At 49.8% G+C, this 27541-nt stretch overlaps 2 protein-coding genes across 3 annotated transcripts in view; one reads left to right on the forward strand and one right to left on the reverse strand.

Moving 5' to 3' along the window:
- NMT1 (N-myristoyltransferase 1) overlaps positions 1 to 4926 on the reverse strand; it is a 32828-nt gene extending 27902 nt beyond the window's left edge. The window contains exon 1 of the mRNA XM_082860027.1: positions 4791 to 4926. Coding sequence (XP_082716153.1) covers positions 4791 to 4921 — 131 coding nt within the window. The 5' untranslated portion in view covers positions 4922 to 4926. The remainder of the gene's footprint in view (positions 1 to 4790) is intronic.
- A 4508-nt stretch (positions 4927 to 9434) lies between these two features.
- Positions 9435 to 26796, forward strand: DCAKD (dephospho-CoA kinase domain containing). 2 transcript variants are annotated; one of them, XM_082860550.1, is made up of 5 exons: positions 9435 to 9493; positions 18554 to 18669; positions 19034 to 19237; positions 22496 to 22583; positions 25603 to 26796. In XM_082860550.1, the coding sequence occupies exons 2-5, from the start codon at positions 18558 to 18560 to the stop codon at positions 25892 to 25894; spliced, it is 696 nt and encodes a 231-aa protein (XP_082716676.1). In that variant the 5' UTR covers positions 9435 to 9493; positions 18554 to 18557; the 3' UTR covers positions 25895 to 26796. The 2 variants fall into 2 exon arrangements, with proteins under 2 accessions (XP_082716676.1, XP_082716675.1); XM_082860549.1 differs by having other exon boundaries at positions 9460 to 9493; positions 18477 to 18669.
- The last annotated feature ends 745 nt before the right edge of the window (positions 26797 to 27541 follow it).

Consider the following 27541-nt stretch of genomic DNA (forward strand, 5'->3'; position numbering starts at 1 on the left):
CACAAGCCAATTCCTGTCATGAAGGAAAACTGGTTTTTACGGGTCACAAAAGCTCTGATACACTAAGTAGTTTACAGTGGGAATGAGACAGAAATGTAAATTCTACATACTCTGGGTTGGTTTGGTGAGCTAGACTGTAACCTGGCAACTCCTAGGTCAAGTCAAATGCGGTTCAGAGACCATTTTCAGTAATTTTCAGAGCAGTGACTCAATGCTGGCAGCCATTTCACACACTGGAATGAACTCTGAAAAAGATATCAGTCTATCAAGGACGGTTTAAAGGGGCCAGTCACCTCCATCACCAACGGGCTCCCTAGTTTGGGAAAGTCCGTGGGTTATTGAATGCATCCAAAGACAGGACTCACACTGCTGCAGAGTCAGGAGGAAGGAGTCAATGTAGGAGGGAAAAGAAATCCAGCAAGTTCAGAATGGATCCTCCTGGGTGTCAAAGGGAGAGGTGGATTTGCAAATCCCAAGCCTCATTACAAAAGCTAAATCAGTCTTTATAAGGGAAGTCTACATGAGATAATCCATGTAAAGGGCTTAGCACAGTGCCCAGCACATAGTAATGCTAGCAACAGAGAACATTTATTGAACACTTAACAACAGTGAACCCTCCTTAGCTCCCTCTCGAAGAAAGCAGCAGTAGAAAAAATTCTGAAGCAAGTACCGACCCTGTTGAAGAATATTAGTTTCGTTCTGTTTTGTGCTCTCAAGAGAGAACATAGTGTTTGTGTGCCTTAAATGCAACAATCACAAGAGCACCGTCCTTGGGGAACTGGAAGAGAGGCTTACAGGGCAGAGATTTCAGATAAAAGGTTAAAAGGAAGAGCTAAAGCAGCATCCTCCTAAAGTTACTAAATTTATGGTCCCAAAACTTATGGACTCTGCGGGGAAAGGGTTAATGGCAGACTTAGTAAAGCTGGGAAATTTTAGAGTGAGCACATTAAACAATGTGAAAAATCAGCAAAACTGGTTTGCCATGAACAGCAGTCTCCCTGAAATAGGCTCTCATTTACTTTTCATTTCTTCTGCTCTCCAGTCCCTTCTCTCTGAAGCAGCTCTTGATTAGTTTCTTTTTAATTGCCACTTAATTGGGAAATAAAATTAGAACACTTATTTGATATCAGTGATGAGGTCTCTCTTTTCATTTCTGCTTTGATCTAGTTTTGAAAAACCAAAAGCTGAAGAGAGAAATTAAGAAAAAGGAACTAAAAAGATTTCTTCTTCTAAGAGCCAGATACAGCTATAAGCCGTCAAATAAATGTGGAAAGAGCCACTCTTGGAGAATCTGAAGAATAAAACAGAAGCAAGTAAGGATAGCTTTATGGAATTCCATTCAAAAAGACCTTTCTTTTCTCTTAAGTTTCTTCATAAAGGATAATATCTCATGATTAGGAAGTGAAGAAAACTTTTAAGAACCCATATTAACCTGTCCCCATGGAGTAAGAGAACAGAATGGGAAACAGACATCCCTTAGCAAAGCATTCTTGATCCATGGCTTCCCAGCATCTCAGTGGTATCGATGACACTGAAGAATAAATTCTAGGAACGAATCCTACAAACAAAATAGTCTAAAAGTTTTCCCTTTCCAAAACACCCAGATAAACTTTACTTGTTTGTTATCGCACAATTAAAATCTACTGCCAGCTGATAAGATTTATCCTTTAGTGATAAGTTTCTCACTAAAAACAAACAAGAAGCAGAAACTAACACAACACTGTAAAGCAACTATACTCCAATAAAAAAAAAAATTTTTTTTTAATTTTAAAAAGGGAAAAAACCAAACAAGCAAATTAAACCCATAGGTGAATCATGACCTGCAGGGAGATACAGCATAAAGATGATCTTAGTCTGACTCTCCACTCAATTGCTCACAGTAACTTATGCCAGGCAAGTTACTGGGGAGGGGGAGGGGTGGAATGCTACCCCTCTTTCTTTCCTCTGTTGAGTGGATTTAAAAAAAAATAGCAGATAGAAAAACTGCAGGCAGATACATACACACACACACACACCTATATACTATATGTGCACACATGTGCACATGTATGCTTATATGTATACTTGAAATTTATACTCACCAAATATTTAATTATGGAAGAAACACATGACTAAAAAAATCAAGAACTAAACTTCTACACAAAGAAGGGATGTAAGAACTAGCAGAACTGTATTTCCTATTATTCCAGTACATGAACGCATTTCACTTCATTAGTGTGAAGCACTGAGCCCATCCTGAAAGGCCCAAGAGAACCAGGGTTAGTTTGAACTATCATTAACTTTTATTGCATACTGTCTTTTAGAACTGTTAGCATGAAAAGGAGATATTTCCCTTCAATTCTTTTATCACTTTTGAAAACATTTAAACTAATATTAAGTAAAGGCAAGAAAAATTTCAAGAAGCCAAAAAACAGTGGAAAACTACCATGAAAAATTGAAGGATCCTTGATATCTGTGGATTATTTCACAAAAACTGTAGTAAGGCTTACGAGACTTATTTGCGAAAAGGAAGTGTACATGTAAGAAAATATGACATCCTTCCTTCCCCTCAGTGAGGAGAAATGAAGCTCCACTAACACTGGGCTACGAACTTCAACATTTGTCATTCATTCATCCAGCAAACACTCATTAACACCCACTAACTGCCAGGCATCTCAAAGACAGGATCCCTGTTCTGAGACCTCACAGTAGGTAAGACATGGACTGAACATGAATGTTATTTAACTACTGTCATGATAAAAGCTACAAAAAAAAATACAGTATGTGATGGGGGGGCAAGCTGGGGGAAGGAGAACAGGGAAGATTTGAAGAATAAAAGGAAAGGGGAAGGCTGCTTCAGATATTATGTCATTTAATCTTTACAACTGGAGGCTAACTAACTTTCCCAAGGTCACAGGACTATTAAGTGTCAGAACCAGGCTTTGAACTCAGGTTGAATGATTCCAAAGTCTATGCTTTTCCCATCATACCACACAGCTTCTTCCCAAAACTGTCTCCTCTGACAACTGATGGAAAAACGTTGACTCCATCCCAGATTCTAAGTGTCAGAACTAGACCCTGTCCTCCAGGCTGGGTCCTCTGTTTTTCACCTGCCACCTCCAAACTTATTTATACAGATATCTAGATTCGGGCTGCTAAAAAACTGAATTTGTTCACCCAGACCATAACCATGTACAACAACAACACACCTCCAAAGGTTTTTTTTTAGGTTACCACTTTGTTGTACTTTAAATAAAACACAGAACTTTCCGCCAAACAGTCTTGCAAAGTGATTCATAGACTATAAACCAATTAACGAGCTACAGACACTGGTTAAGGTGACAGTTTAGCATTGAAACTAAAAGCAACTACACACACAGCAAAGATGAAGCCATACTTTCACTTCTGAAACGAATTTCAAATTCAAGAACTCTCACATGACTGGAATCTCTACTCAGAAGGGCTGCACTTTCCCTCCTTCCTGTTCCTACTTCCTCTTTCTCAGCTCTTCCTTTCTCAGGAATCTCACACTTCCAAACAAGGCTTTCATTACATGAGATCTGTGTGCAAAAGAACACAGTCCTATAAAAACCAAATTTGACAAGCTTCCTTTTCCCCTACATTCTTCTTGTGGTTTTTAAAGCTGATTGAAGAACATAAAGCTAGATCTTTTAACCTAAGATTTCATCACAAGCCACTTATAAACCACTTAAATAATCCTTTGTTCTCCCGCTGCCTTAAGGTAGCAGAATTTCTCTTTAAAGTTTATCCAAAGGTCTCAACTTTCTACTTTTTCCTCCAGAACTACCACCAACCGATACAGCAAATGACAGGATGGCTATGAAAATCAGACTACCAAAGACTCAGCCAAAGTTATACATCCAAAACAGTCTCTCATGACTTTCCGTTAGAAAACACATATGTAAATATAGACAGGGAGAGCAAGCGTCAGCGCCAGCCACTGTTAACAATATGGAGAAAGAGAAATCATAGGGTGTGGCTTGCAAGACTGAACACTGATTTGAAAGCTCAACACTCAAACGCCTGATGCATTTATTCTACCCGAGGAACAGTTACCAGTAGGCAAGACCCTCAAGTACAGGAGATGCAGTATTAAACCCACTTCCAAACACTGTCCAATGAAGCACCATCACTCAATTTCTCGAAGCGCCAGGCTACTTCGCAAAGTTAACAGAGCAAAGATACTGGAAGACCTAATTATGTGCTGTTCAGGAAACTTATGGATTATTTGGAGCAACAGACACGGTATACATCCAAACATTATCATACAGTAATTACGCAGGGTTTATAAGGTGAGTTTATATCCTGGGATTCTCTAGTAGTGATATTTTACAACATAATTATGGTTGGTATAGCCTGATGAATTTCCTCATTGAAGGTGAACTGCAGTGAAACGTTTTATTATTCGTTTACTGCTAATCACGTTGTTCACACACCTTATAAGTAACGTTCCTTTTGAACTGCACTGTTAGATTGACCTGTGTTGTGCCACTGAAGACCATCGTCCAACATGCTCTTTTCCTCGGACGCGCCTGAGCCACACGAGTGGAACATTACACAGAAGAACTTTTATATAATAAAAGTATTGAATGTCTCTGGGTCTTAATATACTAACCACCCACCCCTGATAAATGACAAAGACAGCAACGAATCGCCAGGCAGGATTCCAATGTCTCAGCCAATAAGAAGGTGGGGGTGGGGATACACTAAGCTCCCGATGACTTCCCCGCACCCCAGAGACCCAGGTTGTGGGGGACTGGATGGGAATTGGACTCCGAGGATCTTGTTACCCCCGGTTGTAGCTGTTGTCCTCCTCGTTCTCGCAATCGCTGCAATGCTCATGGCCGTTTCCGTTCCCTTCCATCATCTGCGGCAGCGGAGGTACCGGCGGCTTCACTGCTGTATCACTCTCGTCCGCCATCTTGAGTTGCGAGAGCCGGCCTCCGCGCCTCACTACATGGGGGGTTCCTATTGGACGAGGGGAACTCGCGCGACACTCTGGGTTTTGTAGTTTTTGTGGCGAAGGTATCCGTAGCTAGGAGAAGGTCATTCCCAGGAAACCGGAACAAGATGGACTACAATACCCAGAAATCAAGAGGGGAGGCTGTCATGGGTGGGAAGACCGCACTACCCGGAAGTTCTGGGAGTTCGGCCGCGCGGGAAGAAAGAACGGCCCAAGGTTGGCGAGGCCCACGCTCCGCCACCCGGGCGGCCGCGTGGCATGCTGGGAATTGTAGTTCAATGCAGGTCTAGGGTTTGGGGCGTGGGCTCCAAAATCCAAGGTTTGACCTCGTCCCGCCCTTGCTAGTGTCTGGGCCACAGGTGAGCCGTTATTGGCTGCCGTTAAGGACTGTTACCATTCCCGGGTAAGTAGGAGGCCTTGAAGCCCGCGGCAGTGCCCCACTGGGAGCCCAAATGCATAGGGCCTTCTTGAAGAGCCCTTACTGCAAGAAGCCAGGTTGGCTCCTGGCCGCGTTTCCTCACTCGGGACTCTGGGCAGCCCCTGGTCGTTGGTAGCTCGAGGCCTCTTGAGAGGCGGTGAATTGTGATGTGCGGAACAGTGATCCTCAGCAAGGACATCTGACTGCTCTGTCAGGCCTTGCTGCTTAATTGGCCGGAAGATACTGAAGCTCTTCCACACCCACAGTCCCTTTCATTCTCCGCAGCAACCCTTCACAATTAATCTTAATGAGCACTTACATGCCAGGCTCTGTGGTAAGGCTTTTAGTACATCTCATTTAATCCTGTCAACAAGCCTAGAATGTGGGCACTGTTCCCGTTATTCACAGACAAGAAATGTGGCCCAGATTGGTCGGTAAATTGCACAATCACATAGCTAATAAGTGGCAAAATCAGTGTACAAATATGGATCTGTCTTAGGCCCTCTGAATTTTTCACCACCACAAGAGTCCCATTGTCTGATACATCTACCCAAGGAAATCAGTTATTAGAAGGTAATTTTGACATCTTAAGCTATTTTTACCCTTGACTGAGTGGTCCACTCCCTTGGGTCTCACTCCTGTGACTGAATAATCGCACCTGATTCTTGAAGCAAAGCCCAAAGACAAGGGTCGCATTCCTAGAGATTTCCCATTCAGGTTGGGTTATGGTGGGTGGTGAGGGAAGGACAAATTCTTATCATCAGAGAGCTCCAATGGCCAAAAAGGGAAATAATCTTTGCCTTTGGGAAACTCTCAACGTGGGAAGAGGAATAGAGTAGGAAGAAATAGTTCCCATCTGACTCAGGGAAACAAAACAAATAAAACAGCTAAATATAGTTAACTTTTGGTTTTTATATCAGTGGCAAGAGCAGAAGTAAATATGATCCAAAGCAGCAGATAGCCCCCAATCATTTATATTTAACTTTGGGAGGCAAAGACACCCACTCAGGCTGAGAGCTGTTACCCACACTCATCTCTCCAGGGCCAAGACTGCTGCGATGCCTTATATGCAGTGAAGGCAAAGGGAGGAGGTCAGAGATAATAATAAAGCCTTACATATGTCAGATGGATTTAACTTTTCTAAGTGTTTCACCTATTATAGCTCATGCGACTTTGTGAAGGAGACTTGAAGAAAATCGTGCTTGCAAAATAAAAAAAATCACAGTGATACCTAGTTGCAGACCTTGGGTCAGAACCCACTTCTGTTATTCTAATTCCCAGCCCTATATTTTCTTTTCCCACAGATTCGTAGAGGTTAAACAAAGGCTAATGAAACATGACTGATGAAGAGTGATTGTAGAGGATGATGGTGCTGGTGTCTGTGGCCCCTGCCATTCTTGCAATTTGAAGCTTAAGTAAGACACTCTGCATTGTATTTCACTGCAAACTGAGCAGTTTTTGCTCAGTGGAGAGCCTTTCTGGGAGGTAGGCAGGCAATGTGACTGTTGTGACCAAAAGGGCTCTAGAGTGCAGACTCAGTAGTTTTGGCGCACGGGCTTAGGTGCTCCGCGGCATGTGGGATCTTCCTGGACCAGGTCTCGAACCCGTCCCCTGCATTGGCAGGTGGATTCTTAACCACTGCGCCACCAGGGAAGCCCCAGAAGGGCTGGTTTTCTTCCTGTTTTACAGTCAGAAAACAAGAAGTGCAATGATTTGTCCAAAGTTTCACTGCTACTTAGGATGAGTTTGGACTTGAACCTGGTGTTTTAACACAAAGTCTGGTGTAGTAACTAAATTGCCTTCCTCCTTTGCCTTTCCCAGGGGGGGAACATATGGTGAGACATATGGTGAGACATATGTCTGGAGAGGTGATCAGGGGCCAGGTTACAGAAGGCCTTAAGTTTCAGGCTTATCTTCAGAGTTTGGACTTTATCTCCCAGCTGGGAAAGTTTTCTTAAGCTGTTTAATAAAGGATAAATATTAATGATATTTGTGAGGGATGGTATAAATTTAACTGCATATTAATATTTATTTAAAATAAACATATGGAAAGTAAGTTTAATTTTAAGAAGCGAGTCAAAGACCCAGGAGTCAAAGGAGTCATCTCTATTGGACTCAGAAGGTTGTTCACCAAACACAACTTGATGCAACTCTGTAGTCCAGCCACCACGCTAGATGCTAAGGACACAGGGGTGACTGAGATGCAGGTCATTGTCAGGATGAAGTGAGATTGTGTAAGCAGCCAGAGCCAGTTCAAAGTTTATTATTGCCATCCCGAATAACAGAGGATATGTGTTTGAGCCAAAAAAGCCCTTGATGGCAACACCTTAAAACTGTGAAGGTGGGGGCTTCCCTGGTGGCACAGTGGTTGAGAGTCCGCCTGCCGATGCAGGGGACGTGGGTTCGTGCCCCAGTCCGGGAAGATCCCACATGCCGCGGAGCGGCTAGGCCCGTGAGCCATGGCTGCTGAGCCTGCGCGTCTGGAGCCTGTGCTCCGCAATGGGAGAGGCCACAACAGTGAGAGACCCGCGTACTGCCAAAAAAAAAAAAAAAAACTGCAAAGGTGGAGCTTCAGTTCAGAGGAGGTTCTTGGGTTGAAGCCCCTGCAGCAGCCCTTCAGCCTTTCTTCCCGGATCATCCCAGAGCAGAGAGGCATCTGCTGTTGGCAGATTGGACCACAAGGATGCCTACTTAGAAAACAGAGCCCCCACTTGTACATCAGTAGCTCACAATACTGTAAGGCAGAATCCGGGAAAAGCAGGATCATCTTGCAGGGGTTTCCTAACAATGTACCCCAGGGAGAGCTTTATACCTTGGGGGAGAGGCAGGCATCTTCCTATTCCTATCACTGCCATGGCCAGCCATGGTTGCTGATGGGAGTCTGAGTACCCCTCTGATGTGTCAGGAGTAGGGAAAAGGTGGAGAACCACAAATGGAGGTTATCTGAAAGTTGTTTGGTCCAGGAAGGGAACTGGGCCATTAGATCTGGCGCTATGAAATAGGAATTAGAAATGTTTTAGTATGACCCTATGGATTAGAATTAGGAGAGATATTACCTAAGGAAAAACTTTCTAACTGCCAGGACTGGACTTCAAAGATAGCATGAAGGTGTCTCGAAAGACAGTGAGTTTGCTGACTCTGGACATGTGCAAGTAGAGGTAGCAGAGATGATCTAGACAGGTGTTTGGACCAAATGGTCCCTTTGATCATGAGATGCAATCCTATTTATTGGGTGATGTCACCCAGTGCTGTTGATATCAAGGAGAAAGGTTTCAGGGACTGGAGGGATCAGAGAAAGATGTTGGATTACTTCATCCTTCAGTGTATTGGATCCCTACTATGATGGGCACTGTTCTAGGCACTGAGGATACTAGTGGTGAAGATAGACAAGATTCCTACCTTAAAGGAAGCGGAAAGCAGAAGTACAGTTAAGGGAGAGGGAAAGGAGGTAGAGTAGGAGTTAATTAAGGACCACCTACTATATGTGAGGCACCATTAGATGCTTTTATGTATTTCCAATTCTTTCAACAAGCAGCACAGTAGCGATTATTTGCACTTTGATTGAGGAAAGAGAGTGAGAGGTAAAGTGACTTACTAGGCTTGTATGGACATAATGAGCTCTGCGGCCAACGTACATTTTAAGAGAGGGCAAACGGATTAACCTTTAAATGTCAGTTTCCTTTTGTGTAAAATGGGGATGACGGTATCTACCTCAAGGACTGTGAGGATTCAATGAGATAATTAATGCCTACAGAGTGCTCTTAAGACCTGGCAGGTACAATGTGCTTAGAGGCTGCACAGCTAGTGATGGCCAGTCCTGAATTCGAAGCTAGGACTCTCTGGATTTTCTCCCCCAGCTTGGAAAGGCTTTGGCTCGGAGAGAGGAGTAACCCTGCTGTCCCCAGCGGCCCAGCTCTCTAGGGCTGCGCGTTTTCCCGATTCTCCTGTCCCCGGTCCCGCCCCGCCTCCCCGGTCCCGCCCCCTTCCGCTGGCCGGACGTCCGGTCCGCGTGCGCGCGCTCCTGAGCCCTTGTCTGCTCTCCGGGAGCCACCCAGTGAACGTCTGTGGGACTGGGCGAAACGCGGCTTCTGAGGCCGGGTCAGAGGCCCCGGGTACGTAGAGCGCCGCACGGGCAAGTGGGAGCTGCCGGGCCCGGGGAGGGGCGGGCCGGGCGGCGGCTCCCGGCGGCGGCTCCCGGGGTTGCATTGCTCTCTTGGGCGATCAGGCCACCCCGGAGAGCTGGGTCCACCCCGGAGGTATTGTGTCCCGGTGCCGGGCTCTGGGCGCACCAGTCGTGCTGCGTGGTGTAGCGTAGAGTACGCGCCTTTCTTTCAAGCCTTGGTTACAGTTTATTGAGCACATACTATTTTACCTCCATGGCTCATTGCCTTGACAGCAGCCCTACTCAGTAAGGTGATGTTTTCCCTGTTTTACAGCTGTGGAAACCGAGAAAGGTTTACAGCTAGAAGGCGGTGGAAATTGAATTCAAACTCTGGTTCAGTCCAAAGCTACTGCACTTCAGACCTTTGTGGTCAGATATAAGTTTGATTTTTGAATCCAGCGTCTGCCACTTATAGTTGTGTGATCTTGGGTACCTTTCCGACTCTGCTCATGTGAAAAATTGGAGGCATGGAGTTCCCACTTATGCATTGATGAAGAGGGCAGCCTGACCCCCTGCTTTTCTCCGCCTCCCAGCTTCGAAAACGGAGGCTTTGGCCTCTGGAGCTGAGTTTGTTTACTAAGTTTTCAAAGATGTTTCTCTCCCAGTTATGCGGAAATTGTCACCCGAATGAACTTTGACGTTAAGTCCTAGTTTTAAAGTTGAGGAAATGGAAGCCTTTGCATATGGTTTCTTTGGGGGCCAACTGTGCAGAGTTTGCCTAAATGAATCAGATGGATTTGGCAGGGTGCAGACAGGCCTGGGGACACGATGAAATGCTAGAGATCTGGCTGATGATAGAAAGTGGACAGGCCAGTTGGGGTGGTTCTTCCTTCGAGCCCTAAATTCCCACCAGATCCTCTTCTGTCTTTCGAGCAAGGTCTGAATGTGTCCTCCTGGGTAATCTGGTTAAAGGGTTCAGAACCTCACTTAGTACCTGTGCCTTTAGGGCTGAAGGCAGGCCAGCAGTAGCAGTGAGCTTAGCTTTGTTTTGAAAACTACCCACTCTCCAATTTTTAGATTGCAAAAATTTTTCTCTGAAAGTTTCAAAGGATATGATTTTTGGTTAATTGTAAATATGGACATTTAAAAAATAAAACTGTTACATTAGGCACTTAAATCTGCAGTGGAATCTAAATACCATAGTGATTTGATTTCCCTCATCCTTTGAAAAGAATACATGAACCAGTTTTTTTTTATATATAGGGTTTTTTTAATATATAAATTTACTTATTTATTTATTTACTTACTTTTGGCTGCGTTGGCTCTTCGTTGCTGCGCGGGGGGCTTTCTCTAGTTGTGGCTAGCGGGGGCTACTCTTCATTGCAGTGCGCGGGCTTCTCATCATGGTGCGCGCACTTCAGTAGTTGTGGCTCATGGGCTCTAGAGCTCAGCCTCAGTAGTTGTGGCGCACGAGCTTGCTCCGCGGCATGTGGGATCTTTCCGGACCAGGGACCAGGGCTTGAACCCGTGTCCCCTGCACGGGCAGGTGGATTCTTTTTTTTTTTTTTAATTTATTTATTTATTTATTTTTGGCTGTGTTAGGTCTTTGTTGCTCTGTGCGGGCTTTCTCTAGTTGTCGTGGCCGGGGCTACTCTTCGTTGCGGTGCGTGGGCTTCTCATTGTCATGGCTTCTCTTGTTGCGGAGCACGGGCTCTAGGCGCGCAAGCTTCAGTAGTTGTGGCACGTGGGCTCAGTAGTTGTGGCTCGCAGGCTCTAGAGAGCAGGCTCAGTAGTTGTGGCGCACGGGGCTTAGTTGCTCCGCGGCATGTGGGATCTTCCTGGGCCAGGGCTTGAACCTGTGTCCCTTGCATTGTCAGGCAGATTCTTAACCACTGCGCCACCAGGGAATTCCACCAGTTTTTATTTAACGGTTGAAATTTTACATTGTTCCTTTTTCCTACTTGAACTCATATTTCCACTATATTTCCACCACAGAATTTTTTTCTAGTAAAATCGATTTTATGCTCGAAGTCTTTGGTTTGTTGTCCTACTTCTCTGCAACAAAAATACGTACAAAAATTAAAACACTTTTGAAAATTGTATTGTCATAATATTAAACATTTTCTTTTGGATTGAGTTCAAAAATTGTAAAATACCCAATTGACCACAACAACTAGTTTTGATCAATGTTAAACATAAGTTTTATTTAAAATGCTTCTCTTAATAAGCCAAATGGAACTTTTTAAAAAATTCATATACGTATCCATGTATATTTGCTAGAAAGAGCAGAGCTTTTTTTTCTCTCATGCCCGTAAGCATTGAAAAAGTTGGTTCTTGTAAATAAATACAGAGGAGTTGAAGACATTTCGTTGTGACAGTAATACTCAACTCTTTGAACATCTTTTGAGTTATGGGCCAAAAAATCACCGTGATGTCAATTACTAATGACTTGTCAGCTGACAGTTCTTTTAGGTCCTCCTTTAACTTTACTGAAGGCAAAGGTTTAGAAAGCACCGGACTCAGCAGGAGAATTTGTTACGTGGTCACTATAAACAATCACATTCTTGGCATGAATACTTATATTTTGAATTACCCCTTTGGGGTGCCAGGGGTATTTTGCACCGTGGAACAATGCACCTTAGTAAAATTTGGCATGGGTGGGTAGTTACACCTTTCTGGGAACCTGGGAAAAGATAGCCCGCAGCATGTTCCAAGTCTGATCTGTTCTCATAGGGAGACACTTGGCAAACTGAGTTGAAATTTATTCCTCTTAAACCATGTTTTTGTGTCCCTTGGAAAATCTTCGTGCCTCCTCCAGTACGAAGACCACTTGGAACTACGGTGGGCAAATACCTAACTTCTTTTACCTTCCATTTCCTCACCTTTAGAATGGGAATAAGTAAGAACTGACTTCTTTGGGTCATGGTGCTGATCAGATGGGATCCACGACGTCCAGGCACACAGGGAGCAGCTCAGACGGTGGATGGCAGCTCGTACACTCCAGTCCCTGCCTGCTGGGACACTTGGCTTCCTAGGCACTCCTTGCCTCGGTTTCCTCATTTGTGAGCCCAAGATATCTCAGCCCAGGAATGTGGGGGTGGGAAGTGATGTGGAAGAGGTTTTGTGGTTGTCACAGTACGTTTTCTGGAACAGATATGTTCTTATTTTAAAATAGTTACTGTTGAGTTCCTGCTGACCCATGAGCTGGACATTTTGCTGTGTGCTTTATGTGCAGTATTCAGCCGATATTGTCTGAGGCCCTGCTGCTCGTCGGGCCCTGTTTTAAGCACCTTGAATTCAATAGTGCTCAGATTCTAGGGAGAGAGGAAGATTACAATAAATAATCACATAGACATAATATTTGAGGGGTGATAAGTGCAGTGAAGAAAAGTGAAACACGAGGGCAACGGTGCTATTTTACATATTCAGGGCAGTCTCTGATAGGGTGACAACTGAGCGGAGAAGGGGGTGAGCAGTGCGACCCTTGGGGGAAAGGACCTTGTGTGTGGAGGGAACAGCGCGTCCACAGGCCCGAGGCGGGAGTGCTCAGCACGGTCAAGGAGCAGCAAGGCAGTCAGGGTGGCTGGAGGGTCTCATTCGAGGGGGGGAGTGGTGGGTGCCTGGAGAGAATGGAGCTGTGTCTGTCAGGAGGCCCCTACGGGACTCTAAGGACTGGGCTTGAAGTGAGACGGGGACCTTGGAGGGTTTTGGCAGAGGGATGACACTATCCAACCACACTAGCTGCTGTTATGACGAACAGACTGTCGGGGAGCAAAGGTGGCAGCAGATCACTCCGAGGCTGCTGCAGTAATCCAGGAGCAAGACGGTGGGCGGGGGGGGGGGGGGGGGGGGGGCTGTGGGGGGGGCGGCGGGCGTGTCTGTCTAGGTGGTGAAGCTGGAAGGTAGAGCTGGCAGGGGGCGCGGGTGAGTTGGATGAAGATTGTGAGAGAGGAGCCAGGAGGGTGCCGAGGGTTTTGGCCTGAGCAGCTGAAAGGACGGAGGTGCCCTTCAGGGAAGGGGAGTAGACAGCAGTCACTGACGTGTCACACGTTGAGTTGGGGAAGATGAGGTGATGGGGGCATATGGTACCTCATTCAGTCCTGACGAAACCCCCGTGAGTAGTCATTATTAATCCCGTTTTATATGCAAGGAAATAGAAGCCCACAGCTCTGAAGTAAATTGCCCTAGGCCACGTGGCTGCGTTCACAGCCCCTGAGATTTGGCATTCCCGTGATCCTTTTTTCTGCATCAACGCCAGTGTTGTAGTCCAGTCCAAACGACCTCCCTGTCCACCCATGAAAGCTCCCTGGAGTGATGGTGTGTGCCTGGAGAGGGCTCTAGAAGAAAGACCTGCTCCCTCCCTCCCTCCCTCCCTCCCTTCCCTTGGTGTTGGTGAGGGCCGAGGGAGAGGGAGGCTGACCGCCAGCACCTGCTCTGGGGCCTCCCTCCAGGTCATTGGCAGCCTGGAGAAGGAGGTGGTGACTTAATAGGCCCAGCAGACGAAGAGAAGAGAACTTGGACCCAGGTTTGAACAGCAGCCTCTCACCAATAATGAAAGATCAGGAGCCAGGAAACTGTAGATAAAAATAGCACTTATCAGTTAATTGGAAAACAATATATTTTTGCAACCACTGCTTCCACAAGAAAATAATTGGGTCCCAAGGCAGGGAACAACTCGTTTTCATGAATGATTATATTGATCATTGGAGCAACGTGGATACATCCCCTTTGGAAAGCAATTCAGAGGAGAAGCGTGTGGCTGGTCAGACATGCCCAGGGTGAAATCCTGAGAGGCTGCAGAAGGAGGAGGAAAGAGGCTGGAAGTTCATGAGGGAGCGGGCCCTGGCTGGGCAGGCCGGTGTGGGGCTATTGATTGGGAGATGCAAAACAAGAGAACTCGCCTCCAACCCAAGTCCCGAGCTCTCCCGAGGGAGGAAAGAAAGTGTGTCCATTCACATATCAGTTCCTTATTCTTTTTTGTAAAAAAAAACCCACATTTTTAATTAATTAATTAATTTATTTTTGGCTGCATCGGGTCTTAGTTGCAGCACGCAGGCTTCTCTCTAGTTGTGGCCATGTGGGATCTTAGTTCCCTGACCAGGGATCGAACCCACATCCCCTGTACTGGAAGGCAGATTCTTAATCATTGGAGCACCAGGGAAGTCCCTCAGTTCCTTATTCTGCTTGAACCCATTGGGTGTTTTGTTTGTTTGCACTTTTCTCCTGGAGGGATTTACTGGCAGTGAGCAGCATGTTCTTATGGAAAGAGGAGCAGGGTGGGAGCCTCCCCTTTGCCACTGAGGGGAGAATGTGACCCCCAAGTATTTCCCATTCCCTTTCCTGCTTCTGGAGTCATTCAGTCATTCATTCTACGCATAGTTATCAAACACTCTGTCAGAACAAGAAGGGAACATTGAGGGTTGAGGGTTCCTTGTGTGCTAAGTACTGTTCTAAGTGCTTTGCACGTATTAACACATTTACTCTTCATGGCAACCCAGAGTAGGTGTCCTTAGCTCCATTTTACAGGTGAAGAAACTAAGTCAAAGAAAGCTTAAATAACGTGACCAATATCACTCACCTGGTGAGCGACTGACAGTCACTAGACACCGGGCTAGATGCTAGAGACAGAAGGGTCCAAACTGGACACAGCTTGTGACCTTGTGGAGCTTATTTTATCTAACACGTAGTCACACAAAAGTACAAAGCACAGTGGGCACAAGGGAAGGAGAGGAAATGAAGTGGTGAGAGATGTCGGAGGCCTGATTTGGGTTTGGGGGGTGGACGAGGCTGCACCGAGAGAGGTGGCCTGCTTCCTCGCTGCTTTCAGGTCCTCACTGAGAGTGACTGCTTTGGTCCCTCGTTTAAAACAATGACCCCCGTCACTCTTGATGCCCTCCCTCACTCAGCATCACCACACATATCGTGAGCTTTTCGATGATTTTTGAGCCAGATCAAGAAGAGGATATCAAAGGTGGTCACTCTTCTGGTAGGTGCCTGCAGAGGAGCTACGGGACAGGTCTGCGTGGATCTGGGTGCCTGACTTTGAGGCAGCTGGGAACCTAAACCTTCGTTACCTCCTTGCTGAGCCTTAAGGGGACAGTGGGCTCTCGGTCAGTGCGCCTCTTGGGCAGACCCATCCCCCACCCTCCCCAGGCCCAGGGTGAGTACCACGTGATCGCTCTCGCTCACCTGTCAGTGCTCTGTTATTGGTTGGTTCCATTTGTTACTGTCTGTCTCTCAGAATTTTCCTGTGGGGCAAGACCTGTGTTTTCCTTTGGTTGCTGCAAAGCCCAGAGGAACTCATTCAGCGGTTCATGAAGGAGTGAGCTATGGAGGGGCTTGTCAAATGGGAACAGCTGTTATTTGTCCAGACCCTTAAAGCCAGGGGCCCACAGCTTCCCTGGGCATGTGCTCCTCCATCCCCTCGGCCTTCCTGGCAGAGGCCAAGCAGCTGTTCGTCTGTTTCTACAGATGGTCATCCAGGGCCCCAAGAAGGGAAGCTCTTCACTGGGTTACCCAAGGAGGCTGGGGCAGAATTGAGCCTGGAATTTATCTCTGTGCCCTGGTGGTTGTCCATAAGATCCGGCCCCCTATTCTGCAGAGGGAAAACACCAGTGTGATCATCAAGAAATAATTTTTCTTTGGCCCCAAATTGATTTGCCTACAGACGGATGTGCCATCCTTATTTTGTCTTAATCTAAATGTAAATGAAGTTTCCATTCCCGGGGTACATTAAGGCAGGGGTCTAGACTTGGAGTTAGGAGCCCTGAATTCCATCCAGGCTCTGCTTTTAGTTGTGGTCCTGGGCAAGTCCCTTCTTCTCTGGTCCTCAGTCTTTACCATCGTAAACAAAGAGTCCATCCCAAGCCCTGTTGCACAGCAGAACTGCCTGGGTACCTCCAGCCCCCAACACCAAGATCTGACTCAGTAGGTCTCGAGGCGGATCCTGGTCCTGTGTACAGGAAGGAGGTGAGGTCTGTTCGGCCACATGGTCTTACAGGCCCCCTTACCCAACTCGGCAAACCTGGGTGACCAGGTGACAGTGGCTTGCTTTCATCGATGAGGGGTCAGGGCCTTGTGGAGAACCAGCCCTTGCCCCTTCCCTCAGCTGCGGCCTGTTTTCAAGATGGGTCTTCCGCAGAAGAGGACCCAGTGCTTTAGGGACAACAGGACAGAGTTTGGATTTAAAACGCTGGTGCTAAATATCCCATTTCAAAACTTCACCAAAAATAAATAAATAAGGAATTCCCTGGTGGTCCAGTGGATAAGACTCCACGATCTCACTGCTGAGGGCCTAGGTTCAATCCCTGGTCAGGGAACTAAGATCCCACAAGTCGTGCGGCCCAGCCAAAAAAAATTTTTTTAATTTTTTAATTAAAAAAATTTTAAAAAGCTTCAGCTGAGTGGATGAATTTTTTTTTCCCCCGCAAGTGAACCCTGTCCTTAATTCCTCTTTTGTAAGCTGGAGGGAGACCTACCTGGGGGCAACTCCAGTCTCAGAGAGATTGTAGAGAAATGCCTTGTAAACGGTTTAATAATTTAGTTAGATCTCTCCATGTGGATGATGATTCTGGTGGATATTTTCCTCTCTCCTCCCTGGCTTCCCTGGGTGAGAATGAGCGCGGGCAGATTTAAACATCTAGGTTGGTCCCCCGCTGCCCCAAGCCACCCACCCACTCAGCCCACACCCGAGCGGCTGCCTCCCCCTGTCGTTTAGTGTGTCCTCAGGGGAAGCAGACTCATTTCAGTATAAGCTCAAGCAAACTGTAATTAGGACAGTAAATCTGCTGTTTAACCAAAAAAAAAAAGTCCTAGGACAGGTTTCAGGGTCCTGGACATCCTTCCTTTGATGCTGAAGGAAGGATGGGAGAGACCTGACCTTTGATTTAATTTCTCCCAGTTTGGGAACAGAGTCCAGGACATGGTAACCATGTTTACTGAAAATGCAACACGGCTTAAAATCTACTGTGAGATCGTCTGAGGCTGCAGGAATGGGGACCTGACTTCATGAAAGTCTTTTTTTTCTTTCCATGCCTTGCAGTATGACTGACTCAGAGCATCCGTCCTGCACCAGCACCCTCACCTCCTTTCCAGGGCATTTACCACGTCAGTGGCAGTGCACCAAGGGCTGTAGATGTGTTTTCTCGGTCAGTCTGCACAACAGCCTTAGGAGGCAGGTTCTGTCATCTGCATTTTACCCCCATTTTATGGATGAAGAAAACTGAGGTTGAGAGAGGCAAGTGACTTGCCCCGGGTTGCACAGCATGCAGGTGGAGCAACTGGATTTGAAGGGTCTGTGCTCCTAGCCTCTGTGCTGTACTGCAACTGCTCAGTCTGAGAACCGCAGATCACCACGCCAGGCTGAAGGCTACCTCCCCACCAAGCCTGTTTTCCTTCCCTCGTTCCTTCTTGGCATGATCCACACTTCTCTAAACCTCAGGCTTAGTGGCCACTCAGCCACTGCCTCTTGCTGAGCTCCCCACCTGGGCTGCTTCTTAGATGAGAAGGAGGGATTATTACTCTCAGTGTACACCAGTCACCAGGCCTCCCGGTGCCGGTGCTAGGGTGTGGCAGGCAGGCCATTTCCTCCCCGTGAGCCTCAGTGTCCCAGACTAGAAAGCGGAGGCTGGGGCCATCTGGAGAGCGCCTTGGGTTCACCCCAGAGGGACAGGTGTCCCTTTCCTATGGGAGCTTGCCTGCAGTGGGGTACGGCAGCCTCCAGAAAGCTCTCTTTGCTTAATAGCACCTGACCTTGCTCTGCCTACTCAGCGTTTTGATTGCTAAATTTATAGTGTTAGTTTGCCTTCTTCATGAGTGTCTTTAAAAGAACACCGGAGGCCTCTCCTGAAAGAGTTTTCTGTCTCGGGTGGACCCTGAGCCTCCCGAGCTCAGGGGAGGCTCTGCCTGGCCAGCTGTGTCTTGCTCCCCCGCCTTTGCCTTGCTGTCCCCCAGCCATTTGGCTCCACACTGACTAGGCCTGCTCTGTGCCACAGGCAGGTCCTTCCAGCTTTCCTGTGCGGGACCATCTCAACCGGGGAGCTTGGCCTCCGGTGACCTCCCTCTTTCCTAGGAAGATGTTCCTGGTGGGCCTGACAGGGGGCATTGCCTCAGGCAAGAGCTCGGTGATCCAGGTGTTCCAGCAGCTGGGTTGTGCGGTGATTGATGTGGACGTCATTGCCCGGCATGGTGAGTTGGGGGGGCGGGTTGTACACAGCAGATGCCCTGGGCTCCCTTCCTTCCATGAGGCCTCACCTTTTTATAAGGCTCTTCAAGCCCTCAGAGGAGGGGGGGGGCCTTCCCATCAGCCCTGGTCTCCTGCCCCCTACTGCCCCACCCCCACTCTTCCCTCCAGCTCCCCTCACCCTATGACCAACACCAGGGATTCTGTGGACTCTGCTCTCCTCTCTGCTTTCCCTCCCCTCATCTTGTTTTTGCTGCAACTGAATGAAGAACCCCTGGGTTCTGCCATCATTTTGCCTCTGGTCACTCAGAGTCCCCTGGCTGGGCTGGAGGCTCCAGCGAGTGACCCAGGCTCCTCTTCATGCCACAGTCGTCCAGCCAGGGTACCCCGCTCACCGGCGTATCGTGGAGGCCTTCGGCACTGAGGTCTTGCTGGAGAATGGCGACATCGATCGAAAGGTCCTGGGGGACCTGATCTTTAACCAGCCCGACCGGCGGCACCTGCTCAACTCCATCACCCACCCCGAGATCTGCAAGGAAATGATGAAGGAGACCTTCAAGTTCTTCCTCCGGGGTAAGACCCGGGGCCTGGGACGGGGTGGGGCCCAGGCCTTTCTCCCCTGCAGAAAGGTTGGCGGGGGTGGGGGTGGGAGCGGGGGGAGGAGCTGGTTATCATCCAGGCTGTTGAGTTCACTCTGCTCGTTGGCGTCCTCCGTGCAGCCCTGTACCAGCCCCAGAGAGAAGTGATGTCCCTCAGCTCTTAAGGGGGCTGACAGTTTAATGAGAAGAGACACTTGAGGCTTTTGAGCCATGAACCCCAGGAAGCTGATTTTTCTAATAGGGTGGGAGTCATAGTAGCTGGCGAATAATTGAGTCATAAGACCTGAGTTTAAGTCCTGGCCCTCACGGTTTCCAGCGGTGTGACTGTGGAGTGCACCCCCCCCCCGCGCCTGTTTCCTCCTCTGCATAGTAAGGCTAATAATGCCAACCCGGGCAAGTTCTTAGGGAGACTAAAAGTCTACGCTGTGACTGTCAAACACCACGACAATGTAAACCGTAGTCAGTCAGCTTTGGTGCTGGTTGAGCCGCCTGGGAAAGTAAGTTTGCAGAGTGTAAGGTGGGGAGGCTCCGGGATGGCCAGGGCCGGCGGGGGTGGGTTCTAAGTGGAGGGTGATCCTTGGGGGCTGGGCCTCAGTGGAGAGAGCTAGCCTGGCGTGCTCAGGGATGGCCAAGTGACGCGGCAGGACTGAAGGAAGGGGAGAGTGTTTGAAAAGCAAGGGTCTGTGGCAGCCTTTCCCAAGCCGTACGCTACAGTCCAAGCACGGTTCTTCAGGATGGCGTTGGGCAGGGGTGACCTGATCTTTACTGTCCAGGATGGGGTCAGTCCCCAGGAGAAGGGGGAGAGCTGAGAGCAATGCTTTAGGGTCAGGCGAGAGGCTGGCCCAGGGCCCCTTCAGAGCGGCCTGCCAGCCGCTGGGCCCTGGAGCCTCCAGCCCAGGCTCCGGGTTGAAGGCCTGGCTGATTGTCTCCCGTCAGTCACGAGGCTGAGACTTTGCTTCCTGGAGGGTATGGGGGAGGCATCTTGCTTTTCTTCGGGCTTTTGCACTGTGATCATGGCCAAATTCTCCCATGCGTCAAGTTCTCATGTACAGAGTGGGGACCCTCTCCCCACTGCTGTCCCCTCTGGCCAGTACCTCCCTCCAGAAGGAAAGGGATGACTTGACAGACATCCTTCATGTTGACCCTCCCTTCCCCGCCCCCCAGCTCTGGCCAGGCAGGAGCTGGCTCCCAGCATCCTCCCTGCTGGACCAGCTTTTGCTCCCCATCTCAGTACCTTGCTACAGGCCTCCTCCCTCCTCCCTCAAGGGCAGTCTCAGGACTCTTGCTACCTTTGTCCTGCCTCTTGTATCTGTGCCAAGACCCCTCCCGTCACTGCCCACCCCCGCCAGGAGCGAGACCTTCTGCCTTTCATTCCTGCCCTTTCGCGTTCGCTCCCAGGCCAGGCGCGAGTACATCTATCTGCAGGGCTTTGAGGCAGCAGTGGCTCTCCCCTTCTGAAATTAAGCATCGGATAATGTCACCCGCTCCAAAGTTCTCCCGCTGTGTCATCCACCCAACTTCCCCTCTCCCCAGCCACCACCACTTAAATAAAAGCCAGAAAGCTCTTTTCAGCTCGATAAGGTGAAAAATGGGGACGACAGCTGTGGCTTCCACAGTCCCAGTTTTCCCCTGATGAGTATAACAAATACAACTGTCAGAGTTGGTATAATCAAACGTCAGATAAGATCACCAGCTGTTGGGAGGTCTCCGCGTAGGCAGACGGATGTCTTAATAGAGTCAGGGTGGTTTGCAGAGCTTATCAAGCAGGAGGGATGTGACAGCTGAATAGCCCTTTGCCAGCGAAGCATAGAGCTGTCCGCGAGCTCCCGAGAGGGGCCGAGGAGAAAGGACAGTGCAGGGAGAGGAAGGGACGGGAGTGGAGCAGAAAAGGGAGGTAAGAGGCCCAGTGAGGACCTGGTCTCGGCCCCTGTTCTGGGCTGGACAGGAGTTGGGGAGCCAGCACTGCCAGCCTCCTTCCTCCAGGGAGCTGTAGTAATAACAGCCAGCCATCATCTGTGGAGCAGTGAGTGAGGGTCTGGGTGAGGGGCTGCTGAGGGGTTTACAGGCATTTGCTCATGTAATCCTTACCGTCTTCCTGTGAAGCGGGCCATCTGTTCACTCATTCACACAGGTGAGGTTTGGTAAGGGGCCCAAAGGGAGACAGTGGTGGCGACAAACCAAGGCGTGTCATCTGAGCCCATCTCATCACACTCACTCACACACACACACACACACACACACACACACACACACACACACACACACACACACACACACACCTGCTTCTCACTGCTCCTGGATCCCTGCCAGCTCTTCCACACTTACACAGCGGTCACTTGCCTAAAGAGAACTAGGAGCCCCAGGTGTTCCTGGGCGAGTAGCCCAGGGACATGCCCGCACACAGTGGGTGAGGTTGCACCCACTTGGCCGGCCTTGGCTTGCAGTGGGAGGGCTAGTCGGTGCCTTTTACCCCACGGGAGTTACTTCTGTAGTATGAGTCATAACCGCTCCCACCCCCCAGAGTCGTACCTGTAATCCTTGGCTGGAGGCGGCCTCTGACGCCGAGAAGCAGCCTCTTTCCCTCTGGGGCTGCTGCAGCCACCACCCCATAGGAGTTTCTCGTGGAGAGTCGGCAGAGAGCGCCGTGCAGGACCTGGCTCCTGGTGGAGAACCTATCATTTTTTTTTCTCTTTTTTTGAGGAAAAGTGGGTGAAGTAGGGCAGAATAGGCCCACTTATTCCTGGAAACTCTCTCCAGTCTCCTACAGCTCTGGCTGTGTCACCTCCCTGTTCAGAAATAACAACTCTTTGGGTTGAAGATCAAGTGAACTCAGCCCTTTGTGACTGCCCCGACCACCTTGTCAGCTTCGCCTCACTCTGCTCGAGGCCTCCACTTCCGCCAGAGCTCTTCCCCTTCCTGGAACCCTCACCTCCACCTGCTCGGTTTCAAGTATCAGAAGTCCTACCCGCTTTTCAAGGCCAATACAGATGCCATCCCTTCTGTAAGGTCTTCTTGGATCACCCACTCCAAAATGACTTTCTGCAGCTTTGTGTTCTGAATGGCATTGGAACTGGCTAGCATTCAGGTTATGCCTCTCCTCGGAAGGTCTCCCCCTCTGCCGGGCAGCTCCTGATGGTAGGGGGCGGTGGCTTGGACGCTGTTCCCACACTGAGCACATAGTCCTGTGTGTGCTTGCAGCATTGAATTTGTGGGTTTCCTGGCCTCCCCCCAGGATACCGCTACGTGATTCTGGATATCCCCCTGCTGTTTGAGACCAAGAAGCTGCTCAAGTACATGAAGCACACGGTGGTGGTTTACTGGTGAGTGTGTGGCACGGCCTGGCCTGACCGAGGCTGGAAGGGAGGACCCCTGGGGGAAGGCATGTACCTGCAAAATGGCCCCCTGCATTTTGCTCTTTCCCCACAGGGTGGCCAGGAGGCCCAGAGGTTTTGGGGAGCAGGGCCCAGAGCCTATAGAAACTGACCTCTGTGCCTGACCCAGATGTGCCTGGGAGTAGATGTGGGGGAGTGATGGCCCCCAGGTCTCTCTAGTGCTTGGGAAGGGCTCCCCCTGCTGGCTCTTGGAGGCAGTTCAGCCCAGATGCCGGGCCCTCCCCTGGGCGACCGTGTTCTTGTTCATTGGTTCCCTTTTCCCTCCTGCAGCACTTCTCAACTTTCCAAACATTTATTACTTCCCTCAGTTTACCTCTCAACGTAAGGTAGTCAGGACAGGAGTTGATATTTCTGAGTTATAGAAAACTCAAGGCAGGGAGTTACAGAATTTGTCCAGGGTCACCCATCGGCAAAATCTATGAAAAGAAAGTTGCCGAGAAGGAGTTGTCAGAACCCAGCTAAGGAAGGAGCTTTGTTCGTGTCCCCCAGGACATGAAGCAAACCAGAATCCAGGTTTGGCAAACAGAGGAGGATCAAGCTGTCAGAGAAAATGAGTCGTAGTCCCAGCGGAGTGAGAGTGCAGATGAGGCTTCAGGGTGTGTCTGCCTTCCAGAAACTTCCTGGATGCCACCCATAAGTACAGCAGACACAGAGGTGGACACTTGGCTCTGCAGGTACTTTGGGCACAGGGTTGCTCTCAAGAGACTAATGGTGGGGGAGTCTCCGAGCACACTGGAGGCGGGGCCTGGAGCGCTCAGTGCCCTAAGCATCACCCTGCCCTCTGCCCCAGCGCCCCGCTGTGGGTTGGCATTTAAAGGCAGCCTGAATCTGCTGAGCCTGGTGCAGGGACTCAGGCATCCTCTTCGCTCCCCCACTGGCCCGTGTCTCGCCCTGTAATCCTGCAGCCTCTCTGGGTTCTTTGTGCTCTGTTTGTGAAGTACTGTCAATTGAGGTCAAGCCAACTCCAGGAGGACAGAATTCTCTTTGCCTTGGAATTTTAATACAATTGAAGCTTTGTACCAAGGGATTAAAAAAAAAATGTCTTATTAGAGTGTAGGTGAGTAAACAAGACAGGGGCTGGTTGCGTCTGCAGTCACCAGGTGACTCCACGCTTTCCCTGCCACCTTCCTCATCCTGTGCTTTCCTTTTGCTAAGAGCAGAGATAGCTGTGGCTCCTGGCACATAATTGCAGCTTTGTAGATTCTGCCTGCTCCCCAGGAGATCCTCCAGCCCCACTCACCAGCCAGAGCAGCCTTTCCCAGGGTCTCGGGTACCATACATGCCCCACTTTTACCACATGTGGTTGTATGGCTCTTGAGAGACGCCCAAGAGATGAATGAGTGATTATTTGCTTTTCATGAAAGGGATCCACGCTTTACAAAAATAAGGACCCCCCTCATGGACTCCTTTAATTGGCATTTGAAATAATATGGGCGTTTACCAAAGTGTGATTATACCAAAATGTGATTATTCACTTTTTCAAGGAGCTTGCCAATTGTGGGATAAATGTTTGGGCAAAAGTTCCCTTACCACAAACAACGTCAGTCCTTTAACCATCTGGGACTATCCCTGAGCTCCAGGAAGGGCTGTCAGAGAGTTCTGCCTTCACATCCCAGGAGGCCCCCGGTCACGGCCTCACCGTCTGAAGGGTGTGTGCTCACTGGTGGCCCCAGGCCATCTCCATTCTCTCACCCAGACTTTCCCAGCCACAGATCTGCAGTGTCCCTGACTAGGGTTGGCTATAGTCCTTGTTCTTAGCCAGGCAGGGATTGGCCCCATGACCTTGACAGTATGCTGTCCTCCTAACAAAGGAAATCAGAAGTCCTACCTACTTTCCAAGGCTAGTGCAAATGCCATCCTTCTACAGGGTCTTCCCTGATCAGTCAGCCAGAAATGACTTCCTGCCACGTTCAGTTCTGAACGGCGTTGGAATTGGCTAGTGTTCAGTTATGTCTGTCCTTGGAAAGTCTGTCTTCACATCCCAGGAGGCCCTTGGGTCTAGGCCACAAGTAGGAGGGGACTAAACTGTAGTCATCAAATCCTCCCATCTTATAACCGGGAAAATTCAGGCCTAGTGGCAAAGCAGAGAGACCCCAGATGGCAGAAAACAGCTGCTGCAGCCCTTTCCCACCTTGTTCCTGTTGAGGGCTTAGGCATTCACAGAGATGACCCCATTCCAGAGGACAGCTGGGCAGTTCCTGTGTAGCCAAAAGCAGGACAGGGAGTTTGCCGAGGAAGGACCCAGGCGGTAACATCAGAGCGCGCGCGAGGCATTCTTTGTATTTCCTGTGGCGTTGGGAGACTGGGCGTTGCCTGGCTTACTGTGCAGTGCTCAGTCCTGTCCCAAGGACCGAGGGGACCCAGTTCTCAAGTCCTTGCTCCTCTTGGGCTCTGCATCCCACTTCATCGGTGGCATCAAGCCCAGTGGCCACCGTCTCAGCCCAGTCCTTTTACTCTGAATGTGCAGGACTAGGTGTGGGGAGACAAGGAGAGGGCTCTTTGTGGTGGACCGGGAAGCTGTTTTTGATGCCGCAGGGCCAGGCCCCCAGGGGAGCTGAAGGAAGTGCTTAGTTTGCAGACACAGGTCTTTCAGTAAAGTTCATCCATCCAGGGATGCAGGATGTAGCCGATTCCAGGTGATCAAATCCTCCCATCTTAAAACTGGGAGTCTCGGGCCTGGTGGCAGGAAACAGCAGCTGCCCCTTTCCCTCCACATTCACACTAAGGGGCTCAGGTAGCCCACAGTGCTACCAGGGTGCTCACAAAGAGTGGGGTGTGGTGGGGGGAGGGGCTCAGGTAGCCCACAGTGCTACCAGGGTGCTCACAAAGAGTGGGGTGTGGTGGGGGGGAGCCCAGGAGCTTCCAGGGCTGTCCACCCCCGTCACGCACCATTGGGAGGGAGGCCGGGACCTGCGATGTCTGAGCAGCCCTTCTGCCCGGTCCCTAGTGACCGAGACACGCAGCTGGCCCGGCTGATGCAGCGGAACAACCTGAACCGCGACGACGCAGAGGCCCGGATCAAGGCCCAGCTGCCCCTGAAGGACAAGGCCCGCATGGCCCGCCACGTTCTAGACAACTCGGGCGAGTGGAGCGTCACCAAACGCCAGGTGGTCCTCCTGCACGCCGAGCTGGAGCGCTCCCTGGAGTACCTGCCACTGCGGCTCGGGGTCCTCACAGGGCTGGCCGGCATCGCCAGTCTCCTCTACCTGCTCACCCACTACCTCCTGCCTTCCCCCTAGCGGGACCCTGCAAGGCAGGAATTCCTGGGTCTCCATCTCCTCAGAGGCTGAAACGAGGTAATGAATGCATCCGGTTTCCTCCCAACCCCTCAGCACACACACTCTGAATCTGGGCTGGAGCCTTGCACTGGGCCGACCCTTCCTCGGAGCACATCCTGTCCAAGGCAGAGAAGCAGCCCTCTGTCAGCAGATGCTCCTTCCCACCTCCCCCAGTGCCCCTCCCTCTGGAACAGTGACCATCACGGGCTGTGGAAGCAACAGTGGTAGACTCTTGTAACTTTCTTGTGGGCGGGGGTGAGGAGCACCTTCAGTGGATGTCACCAGTGTTTAAAGCTGGGAGGGTCCCTGGGCTTGAACCCTTTCCTAGCACGTGCCCCGTCACGGCCAAAACCCCCTGTGTGGACCATGGGAAATCAGTTTAGACCAAGGGCTGCCTTCAAGCAGGATTCCCCTGTAGATTGAAGCCCTTGGCCAGGAGGCAGTAACAATCCCCTTGTCGTGATGCTGTAGTGAGGCAGAGGCCAGGCCTCTTCTGGGATGACCCACTGTCCCACCGTGGCATTTCCCTAGCACTCTCCGCACCCTGCTCCCCGCCTCCTACCACTCTACCTCCCTGAGCTCTTGCTAGGCTGCACGTGGTGCACCAGGCTGTTTCTGGCCTCTTTGCCTTCACCTTGCTGCTCCCCAATCTGGAAAACCTTTTTTTTTTTTCCCTACAACTGGTTACCTTCCAGCTCAGGCACCATCTGAAGCCCCAGGCTGGGTTAGGTGCTCTGGGATACCCCCTGCCCCACATTTTACCTGAATCCACAGTATAATAATCAGCCAAAAACTGGTTAGTCTCTCCTACTAGACTGTAAGCCCTTTGAGGGCAGGAACTGTGTCTTATTCATCTGTGTTCCTGGTGCAGAGCCTGACTCGCCATTGGTGCTGAATAAAGTGTGTTGATCTGAAATGCCCTGTGCTGCCATTGTTCCCCCAGCATCACCGACTGACCGAGGTTCCCAGACTTGGCTGATACCATTGGGGTTAAACTTGGCCTCCTCCCACACTAAGACCTGTGCTCCTCACTTCCCTGGGCCCAGAAGGTACAGTTGCCTTCTGACTTCTTCTGGGGCCCCAGGAGGATTCCAGCCAGGTCCAGATGTACCTGTGTGGGAGGTGGGTGGAGGTGCTGGGGCAGCCTCACACCCACATACTCCATCTTCCTTCCCCAACCCAATTAGACCAATGTAGACATCAGCTTCCCCTTGCCAGAGCCGGCAGACCTGCTGATGTGTTGATCCTGCGGCCAGCAGCCTATTAAGACCAGAAATGAGTGTGACAAATGCGATTGCTGTGGTGGCCATACTCAGTGCCCCCTTTCCCAGAGCTGCTCATACTTCAGAGCAGCTCATTAACTCACTGCAAACCCGTGAGGGGCAAAGGGCTGGTAAGGTGGTGTCAGGCTGTGGGGTGAGGGCCAGGGCAGGATGAGAATGGCAGAGGGCAGCCGCTTCTCCGGTTTGAGACCTGGCAAGAGCGGGTAAGGGAGGACAGGTACGGACTCCTCCCAGTGCCCTGTTACCCTAGTCACCGAGAAGATGGTGCTTCGTGAAGGCATGGCATGCCGGACGCTGCTGGATGTGTGACACCCGGAGGTAACAT

Source organism: Leucopleurus acutus, assembly GCF_964270905.1.
Source record: "Leucopleurus acutus genome assembly, chromosome: 19".
Taxonomy (NCBI): domain Eukaryota; kingdom Metazoa; phylum Chordata; class Mammalia; order Artiodactyla; family Delphinidae; genus Leucopleurus; species Leucopleurus acutus.